General features: G+C 35.8%; 1 protein-coding gene across 10 annotated transcripts in view; it reads left to right on the top strand.

The window, feature by feature from the left end:
* Positions 1-19,866, top strand: part of LUT1 (Cytochrome P450 superfamily protein) — a 49,106-nt gene that overhangs the window by 9,607 nt on the left and 19,633 nt on the right. For 3 of the 10 annotated variants that reach the window (XM_088848539.1, XM_006829127.4, XM_088848540.1), the window contains exons 3-4: positions 6,619-6,816; positions 18,784-18,885. In XM_088848539.1, coding sequence (XP_088704665.1) covers positions 6,619-6,816; positions 18,784-18,885 — 300 coding nt within the window. Of the gene's footprint in view, positions 1-6,618; positions 6,891-13,483; positions 13,780-18,783; positions 18,886-19,866 lie in introns of those variants that run through there. The other 7 variants (XM_020661712.2, XM_088848543.1, XR_016041790.1 and 4 more) reach the window with 6 other exon arrangements.

The following is a 19,866-nucleotide window of genomic DNA, read 5'->3' as shown; positions in this document are numbered from 1 at the left end:
ACAGTTCTCTTCCTCATATTGTTTCAATAAACACTCTTTTAGAAAATAATTATATTTTTCAACCATGATTTTTTTAGTATTATCATGGTTAGTTACTGCATAGCCAAACTCATCAAACTATTGTGAATTCTTTTAAGAATAAATTGCAGCCTTATTGTTTGAAAGTACAATAGAAGTAACTATGGAGAATTTTGTAGTCACGGTTAAATTTACCTTTGTAACTTTTATCCTATCAAAGATGTATATATATGGACTGTCATGTTAATATAATATGTAAATAGATTTTGTGGAAATTTGAAAATTTCTTAATGGAAAATCAAACAGTTCTGTGCAATAGATAGATGAAATTTTGATTTTGTTAAGGATAGACTGTCACACCTTAGGAATGTTAGTATTACAGAACCCGGGGTGTGACAATTTTGGTATCAAAGCAATAGGTTCAAGATTCTTAGGAGATCTGAATACGAATATACTCTAAGTCATACTTATTGTATGAACAAACAATTACGATGTCAGGATCCCATAAGACTGGAGCTAGCATGGAAGGAATTCGTAAAGCCTTGGAGAATATGGTTGCTCTTATGCAGCATCAGATAGAGAACAATAATCTACCTAGGCAATCAGTTACGGGAAATAATGGGTGTAATATCGAACAATTCAAGAAATTAAACCCATCTTCCTTTAAGGGTGCTTCATATCCATTAAAAGCCGATGGATGGATTATGCAAATGGAGAAAATATTTGAAGTAATAGGATGTCCTGATGATAAGGTCACCTTGGCAGTGTTTATGTTAGAAGGTGAAGCAGAACATTGGTGGTGGATGGCAAAAAGAGTATTGGTCCTAGAAAACAAACCTTTGACTTGGGAAGCATTTTAAGAAACATTCTATGAAAAGTACTTCCTAGATTTTATTCAAGATCAGAAAGAATGAAATTTTTGGAATTAGTCCAAGCGAACAGAACGGTATCACAATATGAGGCCAAGTAAAGGTAAAAAAATTCGAAGGAGGCCTCAGACTGGCCATTAGAGGCAAACTATCAGCCTTCAAATTAAGAATTTGTACCGAGTTAGTGAATCGAGCCCAAATTGTTGAGAAAGACTGTGAAGATTATCAGAAGAGGAAAAATCAGATAAGTCAGGTTAGACTCGCACCATCTAATTGGCAACAAGGAAAAGAATCAGAAAGAGCAAACAAAAGGCTCAAGCCTGCATCATTTCAAAGTCTGTTAGAGTCTTGTAAGAAATGTGGGAAAAAGCATGGGTTAACACCCTGTTATTGGGAAACTGAAGCTTGCTTCAAATGTGGGAAGCTAGGGCACAAGATTAAAGATTGTCTTGTTATGCAAATGCAGCAATCAGGTATGAAAATTTAGAGGACTAAATTTCTTTAAGGGGAGGAGAATGTGATGACCCTAAAAATATAAAATACTTATAATTTTGAATGATAGTTCACGATGTTATGGGACCACCCTAAACTTGCTCTTTTCACATTTGTTTTAAGTAAGTTAAGATAATTAAATATAAATTGATGTGTCGTAAGGTGGCATTATAAGAGGATGATGTGTCATAAGGTATTATTATAAGATAGTGTTGTATCATAAGGTTGGATTATAAGAGGATGATGTGTCATAAACTATTATTATAAGATAATGATGTGTCATGAGGTGGCACATATGTAAGTTAGAAAAAAGACACATGTTTGAGATGTGTCAAATGAAGATTGATCCTCCTCTCTTACAAATACACCTCATAGGCCCATCATTAGCCCATCACAATTGCCCTTTCTCTCTCCTCCCATATGTAAGTCCTTATTCTCTCTTAATGATTTTTTTTCTCTCTCCTCATGCTCTTTTTCTCATAATAAATAGTTTTTCTCCCTCTCATAATGATTCTTCATAACCAATGATTTTTCTCTCTGATAATATTCTCATAAAAATAATATTATTCTCTAATGTTTTCATAAAAATAATATTATTCTCATAATGATTCTCTTATAACAAATGATTTTTCTCTCTCTTATAATACTCTCATAAAAATAATTATAAGATATTTTTCTCTCTCATAATAGGTTCTTCTCTCTCATAAGGTTCTCATAAAATAATTATATATTATTTCTCTCTCGTAAGAATATAATCTTTTCTCTCCCCTGTAATATGAACATTTTTTTTATGCTCCCTCTCCCCATACGTAAACTCATTTGGTTGCTCTCTTCCCATACCTTTAGCTAAACATCAATAATCTCAATCTTACTCTGGCAGCGATAGCAACACATCCATCTCAGATTGACGTATAAGTAAGTGACCTCATTTTCATGTAAAATAGTTATTTTGAAAACTGGAATTTCCACTTTTAATAAAGTTGTATTTTTTCCGTCTATCATTATGAATTTTAGATACTGTACGTTTTATGTGTAAGTGACATTATTTTTCTATAAAATAGTTATTTGAAAATTGGTAGTTTTGCTTTTAATAAAATTGTGATATTTCTGTCTATTATTATGAATTTTAGATACTGTAAGTTTTATGTGTAAGTGACCTTATTTTCCTGTAAAATAGTTATTTGAAGACTGGTATTTCTGTATTTAATTGTAATATTTTTGTCTATCATTATGAATTTTAGACACTGTAAATTTTATGTGTAAGTGACTTCATTTTCCTATAAAATAGTTATTTGAAAACTGGTATTGCTTCATTTAATTGTAATATTTTCGTCTATCATTATGAATTTTAGATATTGTAAGTTTTTTGTGTAAGTGACCTCATTTTCCTATAAAATAGTTATTTGAAAACTGGTATGTCTACTTTTAATAAAATTGTGATATTTCCGTCTATTGTTATGAATTTTAGATACCACAAGTTTTATGTGTAGGTGGCCTCATTTTTCTTGTAAAATAGTTAATTTGAAAATTTGTATATCTGCAATTAATTAAATCATAAAATTTTCGTCCATTATTATGAATTTTAGATATTATAAGTTTTATGTGTAAGTGACCTTATTTTCATATAAAATAGTTGTTTGAAAACTGGTATTTCTGGATTTAATTATAATATTTCCATCTATCATTATGAATTTTAGATAATGTAAGTTTTATGTGTAAGTGACTTTATTTTCTTGTAACATTATTATTTAAAAACTGGTATTTCTGCATTTAATAAAATTGTAATATTTCCGTCTATCATTAAGGATTTCAGATAATTTGATGATTTAGTATTTAACTCTTGATTTCAAAAGAATTCTTCTATTGTCAATAGACCACTTACCATGTTAGATTTCAATTTTTAAGAATGTCTCTCATAATGGTTACATTTATGAAACTATTGAGCCCAAAGTATTTGACTGCTTATTTATCAAAATATCAGTGAAAGTGTTCTATAAATGAATTCATGCTTTTGATTTCAATGATATTGTGAATATACGGTATTGTTGCTTTCTGATATTTAAAGAGTTTCAGAGATACTTTAAGTATAAAAGAAGACCTATCCGGTACGTCGGTAGAGATTAAGTGGACTCATCCGGTACACTGGTGAGGTATAAGTGGATCTATCTGGTTCGCCGGTAGGTTAAAGGATTTATATATGCACTTCCTTATATTGTTTCAATATAATCTTTTTGGATTATGTAAAATTGTATAGTTCTATTTGGACAGTTCTCTTCCTCATATTGTTTCAATAAACACTCTTTTAGAAAATAACTACTTTTTCCAACCATGATTTTTTTAGGATTACGATGGTTACTTACAGAGTAGCCAAACTCATCAAATTATTGTGAATTCTTTTAAGAATAAATTGCAGCCTTATTGTTCGAAAGTACAACAAAAGTAGCTATGGAGAAGTTTTTAGTCGCAGTTAAATTTACCTTTGTTACTCTTGTCCTATCAAAGATGTATATATGTGGACCTTCATGTTAATATAAGATGTAAATATACTTTGTACAAATTTGAAAATTTCTTAATGAAAAATCAGACAGTTCTGTGCAATATATAGAAGAAATTTTGATTTTGTTAAGAATAGACACTTCAAGAATGTTAGTATTACAGAACCTGGGGTGTGACTGCTTTAGCTTGAAGTCTAGAGTCTATGTCACGTGGGGTAAGAGACCGAGTTTCCTCCACAGCGTCTGGATCTGAAATTGTGGATGTGTGGGCTCTAATAGAATCCCCAAAATTTGAGGGCAAGTTTCGGCTCCGTTGTTTCAGAGAGGCTTTGAGAATTTGTAGTTTTCAGATTAGCCTGAAGTCGGCCCACCCTGAAACAGAAGCAGAGGACCAAATGGAAGAGAACATATGAGCGAATGATAGTTCTTTCAACCCGAAAAGCTCGAACCTAAAAGGTCTGATTGAAGAAGGGGTTGGGTTAGTGTCTAAAGGGATTGACTATGGTCACAGGTGACTTTCGGGAAGGCCCTAGAGCAGGACCCTGGAAAAGAGGAATTTCAATTGATGAGGAAACCGTCTATCTTGGTCATTGTAGGCATTTGGCCATGATTGGACCAAGTGACGGATGCCCCTGAGAGAGGGATGTTTATGAGGACGATACTTTCTATGAAGTCTGAGAAAGCTCTCAAGGAAGCAGTTAGATGGCCACCATTTGATTTCTCATAAGGCCATCTGACCGTATTCCATGGGATATGGGGAGGAGCGACTCAATGAGAGAGATCCAGTCAAAGGTTATCTCTAAGAGACTGGCTATTAGGGCCATAGACAAATGTGATCCTAAAGATAAAATCATCAGAAATTCGATGGCAAGAAGTGGTTATAGAGTAATCTAAGACCTGGGACGAAAACCATTGAAAACACTTGGGTTCCGAATGATCAAAGTGCCCCCAGAGGCACCCTGGGAGTCTTTGGCGACCCATGCACAGGGGTTTCATCCCCAATTTTCTTAAACAAGGCAAGGTCAAGGGATGGGAGTTTGGTTTCAAAAAGTGCAAGTATATCAAGAAACTGAGAGGAAACTAGGGAGCGAACAATGCTGCATTTAATGTTGCGGCCAAATCCTCTGATGCTCCAACAGAGGACCCTCATCTGGGTGAGTTTGGGTGACGTGAGGATTTCCTGGTGGATCTCCTCTGCCTAAGGCTAATGGGTAGGATGGAAGTGACGGAGATTAACTGGGTTGAATTCCTAGGGGTGTCATAATTCACCCCTAGAGTGAAGTTTAGTCAATTCCCTAGTTCCCTTATTAGGCTTTAGGAGGTTACCTGAGGTGCGCCAGCAACAGCCCTAAGGTGTGACAAGATGTCAAATTATGGATGACTTAACTAAGCACCTGCAGGATCAGGTACCGTGGTGCATGTTGTTCGCAGATGATATAGTATTGATTGATGAGACCCGAAACGACATCAACACAAAGTTAGAACTTTGGAGGGATGCCCTAGAATATTAAAGTTTTAAAATTAGCAGGACTAAGACAGAGTATATAGAATGCAAGTTTAGTAATAACAGGAGTAGAGATGAGGAGTAGCTAAGATTGACGGCCATGAAGTACAAAAAAGACTGCACTTTCGATATCTTGGGTTGATAATCCAAGAAAATGGAGAGATTGAGGAAGATGTCGCACACAGAATTAGAGTTGGGTTGGCGAAGTGGAGATGTGCAACTGGAATTTTATGTGATCGTCGCATACCGATGAAGCTGATGGGCAAGTTCTATAGAACATCGGTGAGACCAACTTTGCTCTATGAGGTAGAATGTTGGGCGGACAAAAACCAATATACCCATAGAATTCGAAATGAATCCATTCCGGAGAATTTAGGTGTCGCAACATTAGGCGCAAGATGAGAGAGAGTAGCCTTAGGTGGGCTGGCCATGTGTGGCGCCGACCCGAGTACAACACCTGTTAGGAGATGTGAGTTAGTTCAAGTGGAAGGATTGAAAAGAGGCAAAGGGTAGGCTCATAAGGATGTGGTTGGAAGTAGTCCGAAAAGATATGGGCACTTATGGCTTCACTGAGGGTATGAACTTTAATAGAGTAGAATGGTGGACCAGGATTCGTATAGCCGACCACAATTAATTGGGAAAAGGTTATAATGATGATGCTGATGACATTTTATTGCCCTGGAGTAATAACAGTAGGCATGCCTCTATAAAAATCATTTTCAATATAGGTAGGTTATTTGATATCAAACAAATATTGAGTAGGTTATGGGAGTTCGCAATTACAGAGTATTGTATGCCAACATGATCCTCTGCATGGGGTGTGGTTGTCTTTGCATATGTAACATGATAATCAATTCAGCATAATGCTGATACAAGTTTATGACTCTTGTGCTGATTCTTAAATGTTTATATAGTTGAAATATTGTTAATTCCCTGCAATGAAATTCCAAAAGGTATGAAGTGTATAGGCTTGTTATTGATTGGATTACATTGTTCTGCCATTTCTAGTGAATATGATCTATCTTGACTGCCTGCTCTTTTGCTACCAATTATTCAATGAAACAAGTTTTTGATTGGTTGTTAATTGGTTCTGTTTCTGAAATGTATAGGCTTGTTATTGATTGGATTACATTGTTCTGCCATTTCTAGTGAATATGATCTATCTTGACTGCCTGCTCTTTTGCTACCACTTATTCAATGAAACAACTATTTGATTGGTTGTTAATTGGTTCTGTTTCAGATTGTATTTCTTCGTAAAGTCATCCCTAGGCAAATAAAAGCGGAGAAGGCAGTTGCATTAATCAGAAGAACTGTTGAAGGGCTCATAGCAAAGTGCAGAGAGATTGTGGAAGCTGAAAATGAGTTGATTGATACTGAGGAATATGTTAATGAAACAGACCCTAGTATTCTGAGGTTCTTATTAGCAAGTCGAGAAGAGGTTTTTCAGGGAACCTTAGCACTTAAATCTGACTTTTGGCCCAAGTCAATGAGAAAGAGCTGCCATTCTTAATAGTAAAATGATTAATGATTATGTTTATTTCATATAAAAATATTCAGATACATTTTAGTGGTATTGCATGGTTAAAAAGTTTGTCTTGCTTAGGAGTAAGGATGTTACCTTTACCATAATATGTATTATGCATTTTAGTTGTATTATATTACCTTTAAACTTAATATTATAATCAAGAAACAGTTTGAAATCACACAAACACACACAAATTTATGTATGCATGTTGCATTTCGACTGCTTGGCTTACTGGTTTGGGAACAAGTTAGAACTGCTAGCCCAAGGATTGTATCCCAGTTCGTAGTTACCAGGATTTAATCTGGGGTGATTCGTATCTCCTTGAGTGGCAATGTACGAGTGGCAATGTACTCCCATTCTCTTAAGAGTGCATTTCCAGTCTTCTTGGCAACTTTTGTCTTAGTGATGTTGAGGAAGAAATGTCGTTCACCTTTGCCAGGTCATTATGTGACGTACATATGCATTCCACAATGAATCTTAGGTTTCAAAGAACCAGGGACATTCTCATTCCAGGACAAATTGGATGGGAACTCGAGCATCAAAATTATTGCTCACATGTTAGATGGACTTATTCCTTTGTCGACACCAATTAATACATTCTATTAAAGCAAGTACAAGTTTGGAGATGTCATGGGCATATTTGAATACCCTGTGGATACATCACTGAATAATTATGATCTCAACTCTCAGAAAAAAGAGTTGTACGAGAGTTGAGATCATACTTATTCAGGGATGTAGGATGACTATTGGATGAAAGAGATAAAGAAAAGTAGTACAAGAGGAAGAAAGTGGCCCGTAAAAGAGTCACAAATATTCTGCCTATCCTATTAAAGGGAGTGAATAAAAAATGTTATGAGTTGATTTGGTCCTTTTGTAAGTCACTCAAGTTGTAGGGTCATTTTAGTAATTTTTCCTTTTATTTATGTTTTTAAGCCTTCAAAAGTAAATTATGAAGTTCATGCAGCAACCCTATTGGAGAGTCTTTTGAATTGATTAGGTTTTCATCTGATCCAGATTTGATGACTAGACATTAATCATTTTAATCTCATGAATGCTTCAGGAGTCTTGAATTTCATGTTGTCTGGCAAGGATTAGTCTCTTTCCTCTTAAGCAAGTTTCAAATTCAGTGTGTCGTAAGAGCTAATTGAGAGAGCTGAGCTTCAATGAGGTCAAGTGATCCTTGAGTTGGGGTACCTTGTGGCTGTTGTCATGGTAACGATCAAAACACTAAATACATGCTGTTAGTCTGCAGCTAGAATCTCACAAATTTCACATCATAGATGCACCTCTCAAGTATACATCCTTTGTTAATGCGCAATTTGGTTCAGGATTTAGAGAATTGGCGTTAGCGAGATGAGATCACGGTCGAAGGAGCTCTGAAGTCGAACCAATGATTTGTTAAATCACTTGATCTAAATAGCTATTTGTTGAGTATTATGATGCAGTTGTTACCATTTATGGCCATGAAGCCTGAAGAATCTGGAGTTAAATGTGAATGCGAGTGTAAATCAATGACAAGTTGCAATTGATGTTTATGAACTTCTGCATTTTGTCTGATAGAGTACATGTTATTGTCAAGGACATTGGGTTCTTGAAAATTCTTACAGAAGAGCTAGTCACTATTATTAGGTTGGGAATAGCTAAGTATTGTTGGTTTTGAGGTAATTTGATAGTTGTAGTTGTAAGTGGGGCACATGAATCTTTGGGAGAACCTATGGATGATACTTTTTAGTCTCCTTGGGTAATTAATATGGTGGAATGCCAAAGGTGACAGGTAGGACAATTTTTTCTAGAGTACTTTATGGTTAAATGATTCATGATTTACGGAATGAATGTTGGTTGGGCTATTTGTGATAGAGGGTAGGGTGATTTATTAGAGCAACTATGGGAAGGGTGGTAGGGAACTTAATGTCAATATGATAGGGCTGTAGGAAGTCTAATAGATATTGATGAATTAACAAAATTTCTTGTAGGTACTGGTACAAGTAATTTGAGTTTGAGAAATGTTGGAGAATATGCACATGGAGTTTGCATTGGATAGGAAATTTGCTGTTTCTTAGAAATGGTAGTGGCTATTACCATTATGTTGAATTTTCACTCTTCTTCTAATGGAAGATGCAGCAGAGAAATATCCTTTTTGGGTTGGAGATTTTAATCATTCAAAAGCTACTTGATACGACTAACGGTTTCCTTAGGATTAATCTGGCCTCCTTCTTCCTCCAATGATTGAAAATGAGTCTGTGAGCATGGTGATGGCCAACCTGAAATGTAATATGGTTGGATATGCTGAATCAAATGTAAATTTTGTAAGAAAGCACAACAACTCGCTTCCAAACCCTTATATAACCTAGCTCTTTTTCAAGGTTACCTAGATCCTAAGTTTCCTATAAGTGCCATCAAGGTGACCACCTGTATCGACATGTATCATGATGGTGGCCACGTGTATAGACATGTGTCATTATGGTGATAACATTTTAAGAATGTAATGTTGTGAGAGTGATTATTGTAGGCTTAGTCCTCATTATATCGTATTCAAGTTTCTGAGGACTTATTTATCTTTGTTTTTTTAACAAAATGAAATTCTTGTACAGTAAGTAAATCTTTTATAACTACGATAAATATATGGGAGGTATTGGAGGTCAGTGTTACCTAAAATCACCCTCTCTCATTTTTTTCTCTCTCAATATCTCTTCCTTCATTTCCTCTCTCACTGAGCACTTGATCTCTTCTTCTATTTTCTTCCTTATTCTTCCCCTTTCATATTTACTTGTTGTATTTTAACTGGGTATCAGAACTGGAAGCTTGGTGACGTTTTTTTGAAACACTAAAGATGTGATTGGCCATGCTAAGGTCTCTTAAAGCTATATGGCTAGAAACCCTAGATCTGGAGAAGAAAAGGGGGTATGAAACCCTAGATCTAAGAAGTGGTACGAAATAAGAAAGGGGAAAAAATCTAGTTTCATGGTCATCTCCTTGAGTTTTTTATGCAGGATCAGAATCCCTAGATCTCGGTATTATGGTTCTATGATGTTAAAGTTTGTTGTCATACCACTTTTATCAATCAAATCATTGTTTAGAGTTGTGAAACTCAGGCTTTTTGGAGATCTCTTCTATGGATGATCTTGGGTCCTTGTTCAAAATCTTTTTGAGTGGCTGGTTGTGTCTATCAGCATGTCCTTCGTGTTTTTCAGGCTATCTTGTGGCTAATGTGTCTAGTTTGAGTGATTCAGGTCGCTCTTCCACCTTCACTAGTGGTCCTGATATTACCTCCTATATGAGCATTTACGGAGATAATCCTGGACTGTAGATTACTATTGGCAAACCTAGTAGTAAAAACTATTTAGAGTGGTCATAGTCGGCTAAAATGTTCATCAGTGAAAGGGGAAAGTTAGGGTATATCAATGGTAGGATTGTTGAAACCGAGGAAATTGATCCAACACATGAAAAGTGGGAAATAGAAAATCGTATTGTTAAGTCTTGATTATTACACTCCATGCAACCATCGATTAGTAGGAGTTCTTTGTTTCTTCGAACTGCAAAAGAGATTTAGGACTCTGTATATCACACTTATCTTCAAAGCAAGAATTTGGCTCAAGTGTATCAACTGAGGCAGGAAATTTGCCATCTTCAACAAGAATGAAGTCTCCCATTGAATATTTTTCTTTATTTCATAATGTATGAGAGGAGCTAGACTACTAGTAGATATTTATGCTGGGTTGGTGACCTTTAAAAGGCCGTAAGAGCATGTGAATATAATTTATAGTAAATTATGCACTTCAATGGGAGTGTGTATTTTGGTTGATTAACCTAGGGTTTGACGGTCTATAGCCTTAGTCATGCTCAAAATCCTTACTCCTAGACATATGGTACTACCTAAAAGGTTTTATAGAAGGTCATCCCTTGTTTGTAGATCAGAAGAGCTGTATGGTTTTCTGTGTGCGGATGTAGGAGTGTGAGAGCAAGGGCTAAATTCTCAATAAACTTTTGTGCAATATGTACACATGACAGCCGCATTACTAATAAGCAACCTTGAAAATGGGTACTTGTATAGGTGCATACTTGTATAGGTTCATAGATAGAGTCCCCCTTGCATTGGTAGCTATATGTACTTGACTTGCTCTTAAGGGGAAAACCTATAATCCATATTCCGAGACCATAGTTTCACTATTTATTGGGTAGTTTTGTCGAGCTAATCATGAGCCCCTGCATGAGACTGTGGATCATGAATCTCATTGGGTTAGTTTGAGAAGATAGTCAACGATTAGGTTTACTGGTTCAGGTGGAATACGCTGACAGTCACTTATCTTAATCAACTTCTAGATATTTTATTTTAGTGTTAGAATGTTTATGTAAATTTTGACAAAGTTTCAAAATTTTTAAAATTAATTTCATATTAAAGGAGGAGTGGAGTATTACATATGGGGGCCCATGAATCAAGCTTGCATGTGTGTCAACACCCACAGGGGTGGGCGTGGAGCCCATGGGGCCCACACCTCACTCATGGGGGTGCGCATCCCCTCCTCTCTTTATTGTAGTGTTGTTTTAGTAAAAATAAATGGGTGTTTTAAGTTAGTTAAGGAAATCTATCTAGAACAAAGATTATGTCATTATTTTGTGGGACTTAATTACTTGAAATATTCTTTGACCAAATCTTTAACTTTTTACTTCCTACAATTTTAAAAGAGGTAAAGAAAGTTCTAGAAGGTTCTTTTATATTGGTCTTATCCTAGTTTGCCTAAAGGTGGATATGGGTCAAAGATTTAGGAGATAATGTTCCTGATATTCCTCTTTAAATCATGATGGCTTATTCAAGGAATGGTGACTCAGATTTAATTCTCTCACCTCACATATTTCCTAAAATCCTATTTGGTCATGGTGAGTCATAATTGGAAAGACGCAACTAGGGCTCCTTGAGCCCTATAAAAGGAGATGAACCCCCTCTTTAGCATACAATTTCTTAGCCTCTGTCTCCCTCCTTACTGTCTCTCTCTCTCGTTCACACTCCACTCTCTCTCTCTTGCATCTCTCTAGTTCTTCCCATCCTCTCTCTCTTCAGGTGGCATGCCACCCCCATAAGGAACAAGGGGTGGCATGCATCACCATAGTTAGGTTTTTTTGGTGGAGAGAGGCACACACGGCCCTAGTTTATAGGGAGGTGCCTTGTGGCATGCCCTAAGTGTTTCTACAAGGGTTATAGAAACCCTAATTGTTTTATGCTATTATAAGAAATCCTAGTTTGTAAGGTATTGCCTAAAAATGCTTCCTGGCTTAGAAAATTCAACACTGCCAATAGGACTAGAGTTTTCCATTGGTCAGGAAATTTGATGTCGGGTGCACTAAGCCTTATGGAGTTGACCCTAGGCATACACGAGTAAGGCTTCTTGGTTGTTTGTTTTATTTTTCAGTCATATTTATGTATTTATTATGAATTTTCAGGAACAGTATTTGTACTTAAATTGTTAGTGGAAGCTTGGTTTTTATTCCTGAATTGTGTTTATTTGATTTGGCATTAAAGCAAAAGTTCGAGGTTGTATTTTGGGTTTTATTTATCATTTACAGCAGTGGCACTCGTAAATGGAATTTAGATTCATTAATAAGGAAAAAGAGAAAAATTTTTATTTTACTTCCTTGAATTCCACATAGCTACATCTTTCAGTTTAGATCATCATGTAAGGAAGACGGTTAAAAATTGAAAGAGTTCGTGGAACAAACTCATATTTCTTTGTTCTCGGCAGATTTGAACCTCAAGTTTGAATTAGCCAGGGTTCAATTACTCAACAAGGACACCCTTATGTCACTTAACCAGGTGTATTCATTTGTTCAGAGTGAAGATAATCAAGAAAATGTCATGCTGCCTAGCCAAGGAGTTGATCGATCTGCTCTTTCTTCAACCTCCTTTCCTCCTAGAAACAATTAGGGGGAGGGACTCGAAATTTTGGAAAAAGAGGACCTAATCAAAGTGAAAAAAAATTAAGCTAAATTGCAACCATTGTGATAGAACTAGTCATATCAAAGAAGTTATGTTGGAATCTAGTTGGGTGTCTTGTTAAATTCAACCATCAAGGTCAGTTTAATGCTCATAGTACTTCATCCATTAGGAATTCAGCTCCTAATAGTATAGATCAGCCATTACAATCCTCACTATCTGCTTCAAAGGAGATGACACCAGTCTCTAGAGAGGAGTTTGAAGCCTTCTCAGGTTGTTCACATGGTTAGAAGGTCCGTCCTCTACCTTTACTTCATCCTTTCCATGCTCAAGTACTCATACTTTTTCTAATCATGTCTCGCTTACTCCATCTGGATAATCTTGGATTATTGGTTCAGAAGCATTAGACCACATGACTAGTGTGCCTTCCTTATTTTCTTCTTATTGCCCTTGTTCTGGTAGATACAATGTCTAGATTGCAAATAGTTCTTTGTCATCTATGGCTGCAAAAGGAACTGTGAATGTTTCTTCTAAAATGTCATTGTCGTCAATTCTTCGTGTTCCTAAACTTGCTACAAGTTTAATGTTTATCAGTAATATTACCAAAAGTCTGAATTGTAATGTGACTTTCTTTCCTCTCACTATGCCTTTCAGGATCTAGATAAGAGGGAGATGATTGGCAGTGGCCATGAAGTTGGTGACCTCTACATTCTTGACTTGGCAACGACTATCCCTCAAGCCCTACCGTCCAGTTTTAGTGTTAATAAAGATCGGATTTGGCAATGGAATCTTTGACTTGGTCATTTGTATTTTCAGTCTTTAAAAGTTTTGTTTCCTGAGTTGTTTATTTCTACTAGTGTGCCTGAGTTTCGACTTGCGGTCTGTGAATTGTCAAAGCGTTGTAGAGACTCCTATTTACTTAGTAATAACAACAGCAAGGTTTCTTTTGATGTTGTTCTTCTCTTGTTACATCTTATTTTAGTTATCAGTATTTTGTTTTTTGTGTGGATGATTACTCTTGATGTACCTAGATCTACCTTATGAAAACCAAAGATGAAGTTCCACATATCTTCGAAGTCTTTCAATTTGATACTAAAATTAAGGTATGTTGATATGACCGAGGCATGGAATATTGTAATGGCTAGTTACAATCCTACTTGGAAGAGCATGGATAGAACATTAAAATTCATGCACCTATAAACCACAACAAAATGGTGTAGCTGAAAAAAAGAATAGACATCTTTTAGAAGTGGGTCTTGCTTCTCTTGAGTATGAATGCGCCTAAGAAATTCTAGTCTAGTTCTGTGCTTACCTCATCTTATTAAATGGAGGCCGTTCCATATTCTAGGATGCCATCCATATTCTAGACTAAGTCTATATAAACTTCTTTCCTAATCGTCCACTGTTTAATGTACCTCCTAAAGTCTTTGGTTGTGTTTATTTGCTCATCTTTTAGTTTTGTACCGTACAAAATTGGATCCCGAATCAATAAAATATATTTTCCTTGGTTATTCATCTTCGCAAAAGGGTTACAAATGCTATGATCCAGATTCTGGGAAGAAATTTATCTCAATGGATGAAACCGTTTTTAAGTCCACTCTTTTCTTTCCCACCTCTCTTTAAGGAGAGAATAATGTAGAAGAGACGTCCTTTGTTCCTCTTCCTCTTCCTATTTTCTCTTAATCTTGTGCTCAGGATGACAATGGGGTGCATTTTCATGGTCTTGGAAAGAAAGAATTGAAAGTATATACTTGATGGAAACAAAAGGAAGTGGAGACCACTATAGCTTACAGGCCTTCAAGGAAATTGAATACCTTCAATCCAGGTAATACTCCCAAGCCCTAATGTGATGATTCTGATCTGCCTTCTATTGTTCGCAAAAGGTAAGATGAAGTTATAGAGCACACCCAATTAGCAATTTTGTTTCCTATGACTTATTCTCTCCTTCCTATTGTGCTTTTGTGTCTTTTGTGTTTTTTGTTTCTACTCCTTCTAGTGTTACATAAGCCTAAGTTCATCCTTAGTGGAAAGAGGCTATGTGCGAGGAGATGATGGCACTAATAAAGAATGGCACTCGGGACCTGGTAGATCCTCTTAAAGAGAAGAAGATGGTCAGTTGCAAATGGGCTTGCACTGTAAAGCACGAGGCTGATGGTACAAGTGACCGATATGCACGGTTAGTTGCTAAGGGGTTTACTCGAACTTATGGAATAGACAATCGAGAGATCTTTGCTCCTGGGGCCAAGAAGAACTCTATATAGGCCCTTGTATATCTGGCAGCAAAAGTGACCATTGCACCAAGTAGATGTTAAGAATGCATTCCTTCATAGGAATTTGTAGGAAGAAGTTTACATATTACCTTCACCTGGATTTAGGGCTCCTGGAAATTGGGGAAAAGTGTATAAGTTGAGAAAGGCCGTTTATGAACTAAAACAGTGTTGTCCAAAGAGTTGGATATACTCAGAGTCATGCTGATCATATTGCATTTGTAAAACATACTAAAGTCAGTACCACCACCCTGATTGTGTATGTGGATGATATTTTTGCAATAGAAAATTGTCTTAAAAGAAATTTAACAATTAAAGAGCTTTCTGGTGAGGGAATTTTAGATTAAAGATCTTGACCCCTTGAAGTATTTTCTTGGGATAGAAGTTGCCAAGTCTAAGAGAAATCGTTCTCTCAAAGGAAGTATGTGTTGGATCTCCTTAAGGAAATAGGGGAGCTCTGGACACAACTTGTCGATACTCCTATGGAACAAAATAACAAGCTCGATGCCATAAAGATGTAGTTATGTGCGTCCAGATATTGCGCATGTTGTGAGCGTAGTCAGTTAGTATTTTGAAGCTGCTTACAGAGTTCTTAGTTATTTAAAATCATCACCAGGCAGTTGTTTGTGAATCATGGGCATTTACACGTTCTGGCTTATATAGATGCAGATTGGGCTGGCTATAGTATGGACCGAAGATAGTTGGGGGTAATCTTGTGACTTGGAGTAAAAATCAATCATTGTAGCCCGGTCAAGTGTCGAAGCAGAGTATCATTCCACGGCTCGTGGTGCAGGTGTTGTTTTAATAAAAGATCTTACTATGTAACGTGGTTTTCTTATGAAGGGATTAATGGCCTTATATTGTGATAACAAGGCAGCCTACAGCTCACAATCCTATTCAGCATGATCGGACCAAACGTATCAAGGTAGACTAACATTTTGTTCAAGAAAGAGTTGCCACAAGAGAAATTTGTCTTCCTTATGTAGAGAGAGAAGATCAGCAAGCTGACATTCTAGCAAAGGCTATTAGTAAACATTGACTACAAGTTGTCTTGAGCAAGCTGGGCATGCATGCACCATCTTGAGGGGGAGTGTTGTGAGGGTGACTATTGAAGGATTAGCCCTCATTATATTAGTCTCTAAGGACTCATTTCTCCTTTTAGTAAACATCGACTACAAGTTGTTGTAAGAAAGCTGGGCATGATTGATATTCATGCACCATCTTGAGGGGGAGTGTTGTGAAAGTGATTATTGAAGGCTTAATTCTCATTATATTGCATTTAAGTCGCTGAAGGACTGATTTCTCCTTTTTTATACAAAAGGACATTCTTATACAATAAGTAAATCTTTTGTAACTATTACAAATATATAAGAGCTGTTGGAGGTTGGTATGACCTAACATCACCCTCTCTTTTTTCCTCTCTCAACGTCATCTTCCTTCGTCATTTTCTCTTAATTTATTTCCTTCCTTTTTCTCTTTCTTCAATTATTTACCGTTGTATTTTAACTTGTGAGACATTTGTCCAATTACATGCACAAAAGTCAATGTGTTTCAACTTTTTCTTACACATTGCACACCTTAAATAAAATATTCTAAAACATAAATGCTTTTGAAATATTCCATACAAGTCTAAATATGCTCTTATGTAGTTCCAAGTTTCGTAAATGGTCTAAAAGAAATGCGAAGTTCCATTTTAGCCCTACAAAGCTATACACTCTTGTATTTCTAGTTTCTACTTGTTAAGTGTGTTATTTAAAGTAGAAACTATTCAACAAGGTCATCCATTAATTTCTCTAAGTTCAAATCTTAGGAATGCCTTCGTAGATTTATTATTTAATGAACTTAATGTATTAACTAATTATTTGAGAAATCCTTTTATTTGGAAATTGGACAGGCATTGGGATTGAGGTGAATTGAGTTATCAAGGCTAGCGTACATAGATCTTGAACGTACCTGTTCAACAACTTATGATATGTGGCTTTTATCCAAAAAATATGCAAGACATTTCAATCTGAAGACAAGCTAGTAAATGTGCTTCAACACAGAAACTAGCAATGTTCTCTATTTGGGTAGTTTTAGGTCCATGGGCAAACTAGGCCAACCCATACCTTTGTTTTTTTTATGGACGAGTACCCATGTAATTACGAACTAAAAAGACTATATTTGTTGACTTGGTGATCCTTCAAAAGAAATTTAATCAAATGATTTATTATGTTGCAGGCTCCATATTTTATCTAATTGACATGTATATTGGATTTTGCAACACCTTTTGCTTGTCTCTCTTCCACATATAAGTACTAAATAAAGAAATGCAATACCTTGACATGGAGTTCCTATCGTATTTATCTCCTACACGCAGTAACATGAGTTAATTGAATAAAAAAAGTACTTATCACGTAGAAGAGATATATCTAAAAATATGGCAGCCTTCTTCTTGATGTCATGTCATAGGTCAACGCATACACTTGCTATGCATGCCAATAGCAAATGCAGTGTTGATGAAGTTGTTCCAATCATTTCATACTGCGCTGTCTCTGATAAATTGAATGAAATACTCATTTATTTATCCAAAAGGGAAAAAAAAACTAAAATACTCAATGTTCTCTCTTGCCCTTTTAAGAGTAACTCGCTTCCTTGCAACCTATGTTACAAGGAAATTATCGCAAGAATCCGCATCTGACTTGGACTCCAAGAATTTGATTCACACAATTTGCTACTTCATTAATAAATTTAACTTACAGAATATAACATGTTTCCAATTTATAGACATGTGCCCAATAGTGTGGCAACATGTTTATAAATGATGGGCACATGGGTGAAAATGTTGGGCACCCATGTGCCGATATCTAGACTCAAGTTCTGTATTTAGACATGCATGTGAATGTTTGACACATCAAGAGACACATCTGATACAAATTTAGACACATTTGAGCTGTGTCTAGTGGCATGTCTGGTGTGTTGATACAAGTTTTGGACGCATGTGGAGCAGACACACCAAAATGTGCCTGATAATCATGTCATTGTAATAACGTCACAATTTTCTCTTTCGTGTAAGCCTGTTAATGTTTCCTTTATATATGTTTCTGAAACATTAATTTATTTTTTGTTAACAAATGTTTCATTTACAATCGATAACAAATAAGATGATGTATTTCCTTTTACCCCTTATTGTTTGTGTTTTATAAGTGCTCATCAATACGATTGTAATCCTTCTAAAATGAAACTCTAAGTGCTTGATATGCACTATTTACTTGATATAAATTATTCATAGAAAGATATTACTGGTATGCATACCGAGAGACACGCCATGAGGGTGCTCTCGGATCATCTTATCTCTGTAATCTATCACTTCTCAGTAATACAAAGTTAACTTTCTCAAAAAGAAAAAGATATTACTGGTATGCATGATGCAGTAAGTAATTTGTTAGATATTTGGGTACTTAGATGATGAAGATTCCCTGTGCTCATTTTTTCCATGATTTCCTAGGGGTATATAGACATGTACAAGGTGCTTGTGTTACTTATATTTAAATATTATGGTAAGTTTTAATGCATATTTTGGTGGAGCTTAGTTTGATAATGACCTGTTGATATCCATATGAAACACTGATATCCCAAGTTCAAGTTCCTTAATTTTGTCTTTGACTCTCTTGACCATGCGGTGCTTTGCCCTTGAATCTACTGCAGGTAACCAGCTTACAGTTACGCGATGACCTTTTGTCAATGCTGGTTGCTGGCCATGAAACAACTGGTTCTGTCCTGACTTGGACTGTGTATCTTTTGAGCAAGGTTTCCACAAACTTTCTTGGTTTGAAATTGTTTGCACTTCTTTACTCTTTACTTTGATGCATGATCTGTTTCTTTGCCAATGTACATTAAAGTTGTTAGAAGATGCTAAACAATTCCATAAAGTATTCAAGAGGATAAAAAATGTCTCTTTCTGTAAGTCACATGTAATAAGGAAAACACTTCACTGCTGATCTTCTAAACATATAAATGCAGATTGGCTGAATAAAAGTTGATTCATGATCTGTTTGTTTCCTAATGTACATTAAAGTTGCTAGAAGTTGCTTAGAAAAATCCATAAAAAGAGGATCGCAAAAGTTCCATTCTCTAAGCCATGTATAATAGGGAAAATAATTCACTATTCATCTTCTAAATATATAAATGCAGATTGGTTGAATAAAAATTGTACATGTTAGACTGATTCTACAATGTTGTCCTGATTCTAAAACTTTTTACATTGGAAGAAGGGACGAATTGTACTTTGCATTTTGAATTCATCTATGCTCAACATTTTATTTTTTAACAATTTTGAAGTATAGTTCATTTGAAAGCGAAATTTTGATGGGGTTCAAACTATTCAAGTAGTGATCTACTCAGTAACTCACATAAGACAGTCATTTAGAATTATCATTTTGATGTTCTGTGAAGTTTGAAGTGCAAACCAATGCAGAGAAGGGTTCAAAATTTTATTGGAAAATGTCTACTGCAGTACATAGAAGTCTCAGAAAGAAATAAACTGAAGAACAACTTTTTGGATACCAATTTGTCCTTTTATAATTTTACACTCCAGATAATTTCCAAGAGTTGGTTGTCAGGAAATGGCTTAATGGGATATACATTATTGAATATGTGTCCTTAATGCTGCTGTGTTTGTAGGCCCTGCAAGAGAGTCCGGAAAAGTCACCTGAGTTGTTTTTTGGGTATTTTAGCAGTGGGTTTCGAACTTGGGATGTGATGTTGCAATCTCAACATCCTAACGTGTCA

This window comes from Amborella trichopoda, chromosome 9 (genome assembly GCF_054954075.1).
Source record: "Amborella trichopoda isolate Santa Cruz 75 chromosome 9, AtrichopodaSantaCruz75HAP2 v2.0, whole genome shotgun sequence".
Classification (NCBI taxonomy): domain Eukaryota; kingdom Viridiplantae; phylum Streptophyta; class Magnoliopsida; order Amborellales; family Amborellaceae; genus Amborella; species Amborella trichopoda.
The sequence above is the reverse complement of the archived record's forward strand: the minus strand, read 5'-3'. Positions and strand labels throughout refer to the sequence as shown.